This window comes from Lonchura striata, chromosome 19, assembly GCF_050655825.1.
Source record: "Lonchura striata isolate lonStrDom1 chromosome 19, ASM5065582v1, whole genome shotgun sequence".
Lineage (NCBI taxonomy): Eukaryota > Metazoa > Chordata > Aves > Passeriformes > Estrildidae > Lonchura > Lonchura striata.
This window is the reverse complement of record NC_140721.1, coordinates 2,408,626-2,423,281: the sequence shown is the minus strand read 5'-3', so window position 1 is coordinate 2,423,281 and position 14,656 is coordinate 2,408,626. Positions and strand designations below refer to the sequence as shown.

The 14,656-nt window shown below is 39.1% G+C and overlaps 1 protein-coding gene across 15 annotated transcripts in view; it reads right to left on the bottom strand.

Annotated features, from left to right (window-relative positions):
• Nucleotides 1-14,656, bottom strand: part of BCAS3 (BCAS3 microtubule associated cell migration factor) — a 298,450-nt gene that overhangs the window by 194,140 nt on the left and 89,654 nt on the right. For 8 of the 15 annotated variants that reach the window (XM_085557228.1, XM_077787569.2, XM_085557225.1 and 5 more), the window contains exons 16-17: nt 10,746-10,896; nt 3,895-3,939 (exon numbers count right to left, since the gene is read on the bottom strand). In XM_085557228.1, the coding sequence (XP_085413354.1) occupies nt 3,895-3,939; nt 10,746-10,896 (196 nt within the window). The remainder of the gene's footprint in view (nt 1-3,894; nt 3,940-10,745; nt 10,897-14,656) is intronic. The other 7 variants (XM_085557229.1, XM_077787570.2, XM_085557226.1 and 4 more) reach the window with 1 other exon arrangement.

Genomic DNA, 14,656 nt, shown 5'->3' with positions numbered 1-14,656 from the left:
ATGAAGTAATTTAAAATGGAAAAAAAAAATTGGAAACAACTGCTATTCTCAACTACAAACTGGAGTAAAGTTCTACAGAGACAGAACTGCCTTCAAGCCTTGAAGCAGAAGTGAACCTGGGACTCAACACGTTTTTCCAGAGTCCTCCACACCGTGAGTCCCCAGCCCTGTGTTCAAACAAATACAATTATAAACAGCCTTAGAGGAAATGGTCTGAGCTCAGTTCTATTTACATCTTGTCTTTAGGATGTGCATCTTTCAAGGCAAGCACTTAAGTGTTGGTTTCAGTGCCAGCAGCTTTTCCCTTCGAGGATGATGTTTTGTAGGCAGAAAGAGCAGACCTTGTAAAACACGATTACTCATGTGGTTAAACTCAGCCCTGCTAGCAAACAAAGACAAGCAAACAAACAAAAAAGATTTCTGCATCTTATTGGTTTGGACAGATTTCTGAAAATGCTGCTGAGATGTCAACAAGTCTATTCTGAAGTCTCTTGCAGCTGAGGAATCTTTTGTTTGAGCATAATTTTACTCGATTCCTGAGTTTTCATCGATATGTTCCAACACAAATTTCATTCCTTCAGCAAACCTCCAAAGCTCAGTTATTTTCAGTAACAGTAATGCCATTAGAAAAATATCTTTACATGTCATTGTGATATTTTAACAACTTGGAAACTATAAATCCTCATTATTCTGCAGATGCAAATGCCCTCTCAGCTTTATAAATGATAACAAAACAATAATGTTGAAGGTAGGTGGTGAATGACTTGTTTCTGCTATGAACTCCTGCTCTTTCCTTGCTCTTGGCTTGTCATCACTTCATAAATTCTTCCAAGAGCTGAAATTTAGGCACATTTGACCTCACTTTTACAAAACAGTTACTTTAAAAGAAATCTTCTAATACAGTAACTTCCAAAAGATGGTACCATAGTTTTCCTGAGAAGGGATGCAGCAAGAAATTCAGATTTTTGGGAGTCAATGCTAAAACCAAGACAGTGAAGCACATGGGACCAAAACATTCCCCATTATAATTTCACTCCTCATTTCTCCCAAACCCGAGGAACAAGAGCATTGCATTTAAGACATCAGGAGGTTGAAAAGGCAGTTTACTTTTCCCTCTCTGGATCTACTCCACTGTGCAACCACACCTGGAATTCAGTGAGACACAGCAGTAATTCTACCCCAATTAGATCTGTACAGAAAGCTCTATCAGGAATAGAATGTATCTAGGGAAATTTGCATTATTATCAAATGCTCTCACATTATTTTGGAGGATTATTTCTATCTTAAATGCCAAAGCACCAAGATGTAGATGCAGACATGGCCAACTGATATTTTCTACTAAAATGGCACAAAAGGAGATGGGAGGAAACTGAAGAAGAAAATTAAGACATCACTTTGTCAGAGCTTAAAAAGCAATGAAGAGACTGAGCTCAGCATGCAAGTTCTTTCATGTTGTCAACGCAGTAAAAACAGATTAAGACCTACTGAAACCTTTCAGAGCTCCCACTTGTCAACTTTGCAATGCATCAAACTCTGCCATAATCTCTGGAAATGCACTGTGGTAGCTCTTTGTAAAAATACTAAATAGTTACTAATATTTTAATAAATATTCATTTATTTAACTAGTTAAATATTATTATTTAACTAGTAAGAATTAATACTTTTAAAATATTTTGACAACCAGAGGCTGCATAGTTCATGATGAAGCTTCATGTCTCACAGAGTTCTTCTGGCTCTTAAATGATCTTTAAATCCATTGTCCAATAAGTGACATGACTTTAAAACAATAAATAAATTGCATATGTGTGATAAGAAGGAGCTGCCTTATATTCTGCAAAGATTGAAAATCACTTTGATTTTATACTCCCAACAAATAGGCTCCAAATATATGAGATTCATAAAAACAAAAGCACTTATTCCACACTAAACCCACTGAAATGGAAACATCTATGACTGCTGATGGAAAAAGTTTTATCTTGACTACATAAGCTGCAAAAAAAGTATCAGGAGAAAAATACTGCACGAGATTTGCAATTACACATAAAATTACAAAAAAAAATCTGTCTCAAAGTCCAGAAATTTTAATTCATTTATCATTGTGCCTAAAACATGAAAACAAAGATGTTTCCAGTTGTCAGATCACAAATAAAGCAAGAAAAAGCACGAAATGCAATGGTAGGATCCTTTATTCACCAGGCACTTAGCTGTCAAATCAACATCCATTTTGTTTACAGAATTTTAGGTCTCATTAAGACCTTAATGGAAACAACATGATTTCTTTCCCCACCCAAAGTGTGTTTTTTATCCTAATTTCTCTGTAGATGAGTAAGGACCATATTTTTGAGCTAGCACTGGCATTAAACAAACCACAAAAAGAATCTTGTGAAAGACAGGCAACAATTTTGGAGCCTATTTCATATATTCCCCTCTTTAATCTCAGTCTTTTGATTTTACTTCAATCTAAAACCATTTCTGGTTGACGACATCTCCTGCTTCATGCAGGGGTGACCCACACAGCCTTTGCTCAGAATTCCACTGCCAAAACTCTTCTTCCAGAGCCTCTGCACTTCTTAGATCACCACCAGGCAAAATTCTTTGGTGCACCATAAGCTGCATTTAGAAATGGTTCTTAGGGAGGTACTTCAGGAATTAGATGTTCTCCATGAGTAAGGCAAAGTTTTTCCTTTCCTTCCCTTTCTCCTTTCTCCTCTCCCCTCCCTCACCTTCCCCTTCTTCCTCCCTCTCTCTCCCCCTCCCCTCTCTTTGCTTCTCCTGGCACAGCTTCCAAATCCCTCCTCAGCCTTCTTCTGGGAATTCTGTGTCCTACAAAGCTCTCAACAAGTTCTTTTCCTGAAGAGAATATTCTGATAGAGACACTGAGGGTGATACCCGGGGTGCCAACTTGTAGAGCTGAGCCAAGAGCCACGTACAAATATTCCAACAGATACTGGTGGGCACAGTTAATAGAAATCCTTAGCTAAATTAAAAACAAAGAGAAAATCCCAAACCCACAGAAAAACCCCAAAAACCCAAGCCCCAGAAAACTTCTTGCTGGAAGTTTTAAAATTTTCTAAGGTGTTCCTACTTCTTCCCTTCTTATTATCCAAAACTTCCAGCATCTAAGCCCGATCCTCTTAAAAAGTGGTGACTGAGGTGATGCAGCACTGCTCAAATATTGAACCAAACTCCAACATCAAAAAACTTGTTAAAACTTGCTTGTTCTCTTCTCTGTATTCTTACAATATGCTGCATTTTTTCACATTAAAATGAAATCCCCTTTTATTTCAAATATCCCAGTTTTAACAGAACTGTTTTCCATGTTGGAACAAGATGATCTTGAAGGTCCATTTCACCCTGGACAGTTCCACGATTTTTTTTCTCCAGTGTAATCAGTTTTGCCTTTTTTTTTTCTCAGTACCCATTTTACTGCTTCACCTCTCACTGCAGTACTTTACTGCCTACTCACTGCTAATCTGGCTTATTTTTCAGAGGTCATCATCGATGTTTTCTGTCTGTAAGCAACTTAGTGCTATAATAATAAAGGAAGCAATATAGAAAAAAAGAGAGAGGCTTGTTTGGAAAGACATTGCAATCATTTCTGCCCACTTAGAAATAATTTATTTTTTCAACTTCCCTGGTACTTAAAAATTAAATGCACTCTCAAAGGTAAAAAGGGGAAAAAAAAAGTCAATTCAATTCCTTGCAATGCTTGATGGTGAACACGCATCCATACTTAAAAAGTGAAGTTATGTGCGTGGAAACCTATGGATCAGCCATGCAGGTAAACAAATTAAAATGAAAAAGTAATCCAAAATTAAAAAGTCTAAGCACAGTTATTTTCAGCAAGGACAGCAAATGGAGTACAGGCATGCTGGGTTTGAACTGGGAACTCACCAAGGAGCTTTTATGGAAAAACATCCTGCTCCAAACAGGTAAGGTCTTCACGGAAAGGGGAAAAATGCACAGAAATTAGATGAGAACTCAATTCCCAACAAGTACACTGTACATCACGCTATTAAGATTTATGCAGAAAGTGCCCAGAATCGTTGTCAGACCCTTGCTGATGGCCTGGAGGGGCTGCCAGGGGAGCAGCAGAGCCCAGGGCACAGTCCCAGAGCTGGGAGCTGCCGGGAGGGCTCCGTGTGCTGGGACACGCCGGGGACATCGCCGCAAGCTGGGCTGGAGTTAGGCTGGGGTTAGGCACAGCTCAGGGCTGGGGTTAGGCACAGCTCAGGGCCCCCTCCAATCTGCTGCCAAAGCTGGGGCTGCAGCAGATCCTGAAGTCAGAACTGACAGAAAAAGGGAATTAGCATCCAAATCGGTCACAGGTGGGTGATTTCCACGGAACACTGAGGGGCTGAGTGGGGCAGTTTTATGAAGTTACTGAGAGGAGGTCAAATAAAACCAATCAGAACCTTTTAGGGACAATTACTCAGCCTTTTGCTAGGACAGAAACACCCCTTGAAATTCAACTGTTTCACCCAGAAATCTTCTTCCCCCCCTTAAAAGCTTGCACAGAAGCAGGAAAGAGAGGCCTAACTTCAAATGTATCTGATGCTCAATTAGCAGATCTAGAGCTGAGTGCTTTTGGCCACCCAACAACTTTCACCATGATTTGATTTCATGTTTTGTTCGAGTATTTTGCACAGTGGAGTTTTTAACCCAATATTAATCTAAGAGAATTTTCAATGGATATCTCCCTTTAAAAAGCCATTGCCATAGTGACATTTGCATAAAATCTGAAAAGGAGCAAAAGGAGGAAAATTTAGAGCTACTCACAGGCTCAAGGCTTCTTTTGAGTCTCATTTGGGATGTAACATCATCCACAAAATCTCTAAATAATTGATTTTGTAAATTCCAATGGTTCTGTTTTCTTTTCATACTCTGACTCAGCGGTAAGTTCTGGGTAGTTGAAACAGGTGAAATATTTCCAGGCAATGAACTACCAGAAAAGATCCAGCACTGAAGGATGTATAAACACTCAGCCATAGACACAATTAAAAGGATACCAGCCTGATAAAAAATAATTCAGTGAACTAAATCTGACATGAGCACAACATCAATGAATGAAGGGATCCTCTCAAAAAACATTCAGATGAAGGTACAAACCTAAGACATATATTCTTCAACATGCAAAGATGCAAACATCCAATAAAGAACAGAATATTACAGAAAAAAACTATTTTTATTTACTACTATAGGCCAAAAACCCAATGTTTTTGAGCTCCATATAAGAGACTGGCCTTTAACTTCTTGTATTTAATAAATTGGTTGACATTTTTGGGGACAGAGCTGATTTGGAAGAACCAACCACCCTTCTAGACCTAATATATCATCTTTGAACAGTGGTAAAACCCAATTAAATTGTCTGAACTGAATGATCTCCTATAAAGTCAGCACATCCAGTCCCCGAGTCAAAGGCCAGTCTAAGTCCAGCACTATTGCACTGCTTAAATATTTAATTGAAAGCTAAATCTCCTGCATAACCCAAAGCCAACATAATTTAAAATGTAGAATGTATCGAGTGTAAATTTGAAGAGTCATTGGAGAGTGGTCAGATCTGCCTGAGAGCTCAGAATTCAATTTCTAAATTGTGATCATGGATGTTTTGGACACTATTTCTTTTTCTTCTTGTCTGCCTAAGTTACTCTGCCTTCAAACCTCAGGCAAGTAACTCTTAGCTGGGCCCATTAAACATTGCAGAAGATAACACCAAGATTTTCTTCTTCCACAACTGCTATATTGACTTGATTGTACTTGCAAAGGAACAAATTCTCTTTATTTTAATTACAAATTGGCCCAGGTGGGCTTCATCTGCAGGTTTGTTCAGTGGGTTTTGGATAGAAAATGGATGAAAATGGATAGAAAATTTTGTATCATGAAGAAAATATAATTACACTTCCAAAGACTACAGCAGTCTTATTAAAATGCTTTAAGTGTGAGAAAATGAACTTAGTACCTCTCTTCTGTTCAAAAGACCTGATTTCTTTAAAGACAACCATTTTTTTTCCCTATGATATTTATATAAGCAATTGTTTTCTCCTATTTTCTTCACATAATATGGATGGAATGCTAATTGAGAGCGAGATAAAATTCACAAATTACAGGATAACCCAACCTTGAAGAGACAGCACCAGATGGCTGCGCTCGGTGACAGCAAGAGAGCAGTGCCAAGGCAAAAACTCACCCAGGTTCCCCTTTCCCAGAGCCAGGCAGAAATTCCAAAGGAAATGATGCAATGGAGGTGATTTACCACTCAAAGTTCTGACAGAATTTTCACAGTTTCTTACCCGATTCTGAGTTTTAGCAAATTGAAAACTGAAATACTTTGATTTTGTGTCATGTTTAATAAAACTATTTAAGCTTTTAATAAGCTTTGCAATACCCATTTATTCTAACTCTCATCGTGCCAAATCAAGAATCCTTTCATAAACAGTGACATCTGAACAAACTTTAGTGCAAATAACTGTATTTTGTATCAATTACAAATCATTACAACAGTTGCTTTGTTACTAAAATGTATCATTAAAAAAAAATTATATAAAATATGTCTGAGAAATGTGCCAGAAAGAGAATGTCTGATTTCAGAAAATTGTGCTGAATTCTTTAGTTTTACTTTTGTTTTTCTCTACTTTTTCAGTTATTTTTTCCTTGTTAATTTTACCATAATGTGGTGATTTTGCACCACTTATTTTTGTTTGCTGCAGTAGCTGACTCTGGGATAAATGAAGCTCCCTGAGACAAAATAAACCCAAGATATATGAGTGACTTTCCGTGCATATAAAATTAAAATGATAAAATTGCATCAGACACTTTACCTACTTCCCCCTTCCTCACTGAGGGCGGAATGAGGGATGGGGTGAAGAAGAGATAGAGTTTCATGTTTAAAAATGCACTATCTAAATCTCCTGGCTGGAAAAAAATGCAAGGTTTATCCCTTTCCTGCAAGGCACACTGGATTTCTGTGTTTTGACCAGACTCAGCTAATGCAGGTTCCATCCTGCTGCTCACTCCAGCAAGGATGAATTTGGGAGTGCAGTATGATACAAATATAATGAGCCTGTCCCTTGAGAAATTAAAACAAATGCTGCTGTCAGAGGAGTCAACTCTGACAATAGTTTTTCTTTTGGGGCAATTATTCTATATTTTCCTTCCCTCCTTCCCATTACAGCTCATCCATGTCCCCACTGGAAACTATCTACAGCTCATTCCAGAAACCCAGGGAACTCTTATGGAGTTACTGTGGGGCACAAAGCTGAATTCTAGAATGTTCTGAGTCACTGCCTTCTATAGACAAGGAGATGGATCACACAGCTCTCCCCCTTTCCAGTCTATAAGCTCTTTGTAAATGAGCAATGAATTAACCCATTCACCATCCTTGACAAGGAATAAAGCATTACTATCAAAATTTTGACAGGGGAAACTGAGGCACGGATATAGAAAGACGTATTAAATCCAGCTTTTGTGCTGTCCTGCATCCTCCTCTAATCTTTAAAACATCAGAAGCTTCTTTACTCATTAGCATTAGAGCCCCTCTGGGAAAGCCTGAATGTGCTGACAGCACAAACTACAGGAAAGCCAGTCAATGGGATGACAAAATGTAGGGACAAAAATTAAGTGCTCGATGAAGGTGCAGAAATTACAGTGGGAGACTTGAAAAGGCAAGGGAAGAAGCAGAGGGCAGGGAAGAAGGGAAGGACAGCGATGGGAGGCAGAGGGGATGCCCCAAGGCACTTCATGCTGACAGTGGAACTTGCATTCAGAGCAGCGACTGATCAGAACATGTTCCAAAATCTGCATGTTTGCAGAGGGAAGGAAAAAGCATCTGTGATGAACAGCACGGTCACGACACAATTCCAGACTCCGTCTTTCATTCCCATAGGGCTACAGGGAACACTTTAAAAAAATTTACTGCCATTCCCCCTGTCAAGCAATACGACATGCTTTGCAGCTCTGCTCCAGACGCATGATACTAAGAGCACTGATCAGTCCTTTCAGTACCTGGAAAGTATTTTGCTGTCTTGGATACTGGCAGAACAAACCTCAACTCGTTTTTTTGGTTAATAAAATCTACAAGACTTCACAAAGATTTAATATTGAAGCAGCTGATGGTTAAGAGCAAATAAAACGGACAAATCCGGCCCTCTAATTATACGGTATTTGAGCCTTGCTTAAATATGCTGCAACAGATTAAATTTTTAATTCTTTCAAAGTCACAAGCACGGGAGAGGAATGTTTGAGGGCGATGCAGGAGCTGAGTGATGCCAGCTCCTTCTCTGATGGCCGCAGCACGGCGAGGTTCAGCAGCTGCTCCCGAGGAAGAGCCTTGTTTCCTCGGAGCAGTGCTTAGAGGTGCTGACCATGTAGGTGTAAATACATCTGTCTTTTGCCATTTGCAGTAATACATGCCTCCTCCACTTCTCCCAGCGAGGCAGATGGTCCCTGTCCTGTCGAAATCTTACACTGCACAGACTTCCAGTGCTATGTGTTTGCAGAAATACGAGGGCAGATGTTAAATATGTTAAACACACGCTTTGCCCCCTGGAGGTTTAAGTTAAGGCTGCTGTCTCAATTTGGTCATTTTAGGCATGCCAGGCTTCTCGGATCCTAGGCATTCCTCTTAAATCCCTGCTTTATAAATAACAGCTTTTCATGTTAATTTTGTGTACTTTCATCAAATATTTTGGATGCAGAACAAATGAAGGAAGCTCTCGGCTTACCGTTACAAGGCTACGTGGGCTGTGCTGAAAATTATGATCCTCATTCATGAAAACTCTATTTACACAGCAGGGTATTTCCCATGACTGTTGTTTTCCCCCCTTACATAAGCCTCATTGAGCATTTTAAATTTAATTACTTTTAAAAATTACATAAAATGGAACAGAGACAGTTTGTGAATAGCATAATCTACCATAAAACTACAAATATGAGCACTCCAAAAATGTTTTAGATGTTTAAGAATAAAACATTAAATAAAATACTGCAGACCTATTACAATTGCAATAATTTTAGAAAGGTTTCTTGGTATAACACAGCATTAAGGAAACCTTTGTAAAAAGTTTCACATTAAATACAACTGCAAACCAAGAGATTTTTTTCCAAATACTTCCCTTCACTGCTTCTATTACCTACCTCCCCTGGCAGGCCCTCAGGTAAATTTTTAATTTCTTTCTCTGGCGTGTCCCATCTGGTTCTAAGTGTCTATTCCAGTTTTGGGAGCCCAAATTTATATTTCTATCCTTCACTGTCCGTATTCTTCAAGTCAGGTTTTTTGTATTTCCCCTCTTTGAGGAACTGTGACAACCTCCCCCTGATCCCACCTCCCTTCCCGTCCTCATCCAGGATCACACCTGGATATGCTTCCAAAATTCACCTGAGCAGCAGCAAAACTTTTTTCACTCAGCTTAAACTGAGCAGAAAACTAAAAAGGCAAAAATAAGCAACTGAAATGTGTCTGTGGAGGAAGCTAAACCTCAACGTGACCCTCCAAGTGTTTCTTCACTGTTTCTTAAATTCCATTTACAATTATCTGTGAAGCTCAGGAATTGCTCTCGGCGCTCGGGGCAGCTGCGTGTCTGTGGCTCACGTTTGGCTCCGTGAGCGCTGTGAAATTCCCATTTCACAGCAAGGGCAGGAAAGGATTGCTGGACAGACACGTGCACAGCCCAGCTCCTGACTGCCAGCACTGCCAGCCACTGCACCCAGCCCCAGGGGATTGTACAGCACGTCCACAAATATGGGAATTACACAGGGGGACAGGGAATACCCATCAGCTCTCGCCTGAAAAATAATTCCCAATTGATGAAGCACAAGGGAAAATTCACCTCACGAGCAGGGCTTGAGCAAGAAAGCAAGGGAGGCAGTGCCTGTGTTTGCCAAAATGCAGGAAAAGGTTAGGAAGCTGTAGGAGTTGCAGTTGTTTTGTCCAACCACATGCCATGCTCAGATCTACTTTCCTTAAAAATATAAAAGCCCTCTGAAAACTAACAGATCAATCAGATTTTTAACTGGAAAATATTCAGGAAATCAAACAACAAGAAAATGAGAGAGGAAAAATATAATCATCACCCTGTAGCTTTAATTATAATAAAAGAATATTTAAAGTTTAGCAAGAGAAAAATGTCAGCTGTTGGACAGTATTAATTAATTTAAAATTGCTGTGGTTTATGAAGCTCATAAAATTTTATAATATATATATTTAGAGAAGCTTTCCCAAGAAATACTTTGCTTTATCATGGCACATAAGAAGTACCAAAGTGCAGCTGACTCTGGAGTGGAAATCCACCCAGTCCAGAACAGTACAACAGAGGAAAAATAAGGTCAAAAAAACAGTGGTATTAAGTTTTGCCTTTCTGCTGAACCTGGCTTACTGTCTTTCTAGTTCTGATGGTCAAAAATCGTTTCTGCTTGAAAAGGTTGGAAACCAAAATAAACAAACTTGGGGAAAAAAACAAAAGCCATATTTTATTCTGATTGAATACAGCTCTGCTTATGTTTCATTCCAATTCCTGGTGTGAAAATGTCTCCTGACCCACTCAAATGAATATTCCTGAATTGACCGAGGTTTGTTTTCAGGCTGTATTTATTTATCTGATGCTTTCAGTCTCCTCTTCCTCCCACCCCTCTTCTGCTGCTATTAAATGACATACACTGAAATTAAAATATAGACTAAAACTAATTCTCACTAATAACACAAATGATTTCCACATGAATCATAAAGGTTGAGGAAGGTTTGTGCCACTTACCCTGTGCGTTTGGTGATGGTCCCTAATGTCATTGGCTGCTTGATTTGAGCAAGAGGCAACACCACAGTCAAACTTGGGAGAGGCAGGAGTCGAGGATTGCCAGGATTGTTGTTTGTGAAGTTATTGTAAGTGTCTTGGCTGTTCAATTTACCTTGATGGGATAGAGATGCAATAAAACACATTACTGAATTTTTTTCTTCATTTATCATTTCTACATGTGCCTGAAATAAGATAAAAAAGACAAAAAAAACCCCACAAAAAACCACAAACAAGCTGTTGTTATAGTAAAAGAAAAAAAATCTAAAAAAATAATCTTCATTTCAGATAAAGAATAAATTACAATGGAAGAAGCAATTACTGATTTTACATATGGGGATAAGGAAGGATTCCTTTCCATGCAAGGGAAATTATTCCTGCTGCTGCTGCTGCTTGCCTGGCAGTTTTGTTCACCGAAAAGTTTTCGAGTTCGATTTGAAGGACAAGCTCTGGATTCCAATTCTCTATTTAAAAAAAAAGGAGTAGCTAGAAGGGAATTATTTTCCTAAAGTACCACATACAGTGTTGGTAATTGGAAGTCCTGAAAAGGTCGCTTTTGTTGTCTCGACGGATAAAGACATACAGAATAATCATCTGCAGAACTAAGGCTGGAGGGAAATATCAAGTAACTATGTCAAATAAAGCCACGCTAAACTAGATGTAAAAATCAAAAAAGTATCAAAAAAGTAACAAATTTCATATTCATTCAAAAAAGACGAAAATGAAACACAGGTACTGAAAAAAAGGAAAGGGAAAACATAACAGAAAAGGCCTCAACAACCCTAAATTTAGCTGATTTCAAAGAGGTCTGTGCTGGATGAACGCCCAGTTTGGATACGCTTTCTTACTCGCTGTATCACTCTGTAGTCACAACCTTTCATTCTTCAGTTGGAAAAGGAAACTAGCTCCAAATTTCATGGACAGTAAAGAAAGAAATGTGAAGAAACCAAAGAAAGAAGTTAAACAAAAAAAGGGGCCAGTCTGTTTATAGCAGAATCAAAAGTACTTTAAATAGACAAGCAACCATGAATTAAAAGGTTTAGATCATTAACTTGTTTTTCTGTGTTCCTATAATGCTGTGAAACGCTGGCTTTGTTCTTAATCAAAAGGGAACCATATTGGGAATTAGGTTCCTAAACAACCGATGCATTCTACACAGATATTATACAAATCCCAGGCCAAATCCATACAATCTGCCTCAAGAGCAGCCACCTTTTTTCAAGGAAGAAAAACAGCACAGCAAAGGGTTTCTCACAGGAAGCTGCCTGAAAAGCTTTAATGGTACTTCAGATGGATTGAAAATAGGAAAAGGAAGGCGGAAAAATCTTAATGAATGTCTCATCATCCTAAAGACACTCAATGCTTCCTTCACCCTTCTTTTAATACTATATAACTGTAAGCTTGGGGGTTTTATTTGGGTTTTTCTGCAAAGCCCCCAGACCCCTGCGCCTCAGAGAAGCACAATAAGAGAAATGATGAAATTACAAAGTGTATTTTGTGATAAGTATCTGGCCTGAGCATCCATCAATACATTTTAAGAGAAATAGAAAGGCTTTAATGAAGAACAAGCCTATTGAAGTTCCCAGGGAGCAGATTTCATTAATAGCAATTTTCCTCTACCAACTTGGAATACAAAGAAAAAGGCAAAGGGGAAAAAAAACCAACCCAGCTCAGTTTTAAATAAGACTGAGATGCAATTAATTTTTTAAAATTAGTTTAATAAGGCATTTTTGGTTTTTTCAGGAAGGCATATGAATAGTTGCATGCATTATTGTCTAATTAGTCACTGTTCCTGCAGCCAAGGCCTCTCTGAAAGTGTTTCCCTCTCCCATATTCCCCTGGACCCACATGGGGACAGCAAACACTGACTCCAAAGGGGGCTCTAAATGTCTGTAATTGGTTTTCTATCACTTATTCAGAATCTAATGATTAACTCTGATCCACAGGCTGGGTTGGAACAGCCCCCTCTCCCCTCTCAAGGCACATTTCAAGTCTCAGTGCCCCCCTGCTCCCAGCTTCATGTGGTTTTCCATTTGCAAAGCCTTCAGCTGATTCAATGGATTATTTGCATGCAGAGAAATGAGGAATTTACATCTTCCTTCCTACACAAGGATGAGCTGCTTTGCTTCCACACAAGTTCAGGACTCCCAGAGCAGTTAAGGATACTTAGAAAACTGCAAGATTATCTCATCCCTTCAGAGGTTTTTATCAATTGCAGGAACAACATCTTACAAATTCTTAGGCTCATATATAAGGAAACATAATTAAACCTCCCAAAAAAGTACTAAACAATAAAAAACAAATGAAAATGTTTAAAAGATATTCTGAAAGGGACTAAAATATAAGATGATTGTTCTTTGAGAAAAAAAACAAAATACATCAGGAGATCAAGCATTAAATTTGTAACTATGTATTTGGAAGTGTATCTAAATCTGATGTATACAAACCTCAATAAAAAATTAACTAAACCAGACCTCAAAACACGCAGCACTTCACAGCACAAACATGATAAAAAAGTTCTGCTGTGACAAATGGAAAAGCTGTAAATACCAAACATATGTCACAATAACCATTGCCTGCCAACCTGCATTTTCTGCTGCAACAGTCAGTTGCTTCACTGCAAAAATTGTAATTAAAAGTGATACTAGTCAAAAATTAAAATTGGAATGCTACAAAGAGGAGAGAAATTATTTTTGACAGGAAAGTTGTTCTTGTAAATCTGACTACAATAGTATTAAGATGGTGGGGATAATTAAGGTTAAAGAAAACTCTCTAATTTTCTGGTGTGCTGGTGCACCCATCCAGGAATCCCAGAAATTACCCTTCCATTCCTCCAGCCCTTCCAATAGGAAACTCGGGTAGCAAACAGGAGTTTGTGTGCACAGGGCAGTCAGATCGGGCCAAAAGAGCACAAAGAATGCAGTCAAGCATCAACATTATTTCTACAGCTCAAGTTGTTGTTGATTCACTGTCAAAGGACAAGCAACAAATAAGCCAAAGTTGAAGTTGGGTAGAAATAGCCAGTATTTTTCATCCAGCAGAATGCTGAACTCAAGTTACTTCCTGACATGTGGACAGTGCATTTAACTGTAAATGGCCGGAGACCGACACACACAGATCTCATCCTAGAGACTGCTCCAGGAATGCTTTTATTGCAATCAATCATCACCATCACAATTCCAGGGCAAACGTGTCCTCTCAAGGATCATTTCCAGTGGAGCATCCTGAGCAAGGAGGCACTTTCCCTTGGTAATCACCCAGAGCCCTCAGGACCCCGTGCAAGGCACGGGGTCAAGTATTTGTCTTTCCATAGGCTGCCATAGAGGAGATGTGCATGGGATACATTAAAGCCAGTCTAGGCTGGTAAATCTCTTACTGATTTTACTAAGGGACTTCCAAAAAGCTGGGGATGGCTCTGGAGTCAGACAAATTTATTTGCAAGTGCAGCCTTATGTTGCCTACTGGGACACGGAAAACCCAATCCATTCGTTTTGAACCTGTTTGCTGAGAGTCTGCAAAACTACCAGCATCTCATCCCCCCAAAACCTGAGCCACTCTTTTCCAGACGTTTTATTCCACTGACACTCAAAGGAGAAATGGATTAAACCGAGGATAAAAGTGAAGAAAGAAAACAACAATGGGCTTTGTTGTCAGAGGGAGGGAGCGGCCGCCGGGCCGAGCTGTATTCCCAAACCGGCCATCACTGACAGACTCACTTCCACCCAGCAAAAAAGGGAGGCCTGCAAGTGCCGGACAAAAGAAATCCCAGCAGACAAAGAAAAAACAAATTAAAAGCACCATTATAAAATACAGATGCTATAAGGAAAATAAACTCCACAAGATTTAGTGGGTTTTGACAAAGCTGGACATCTGTG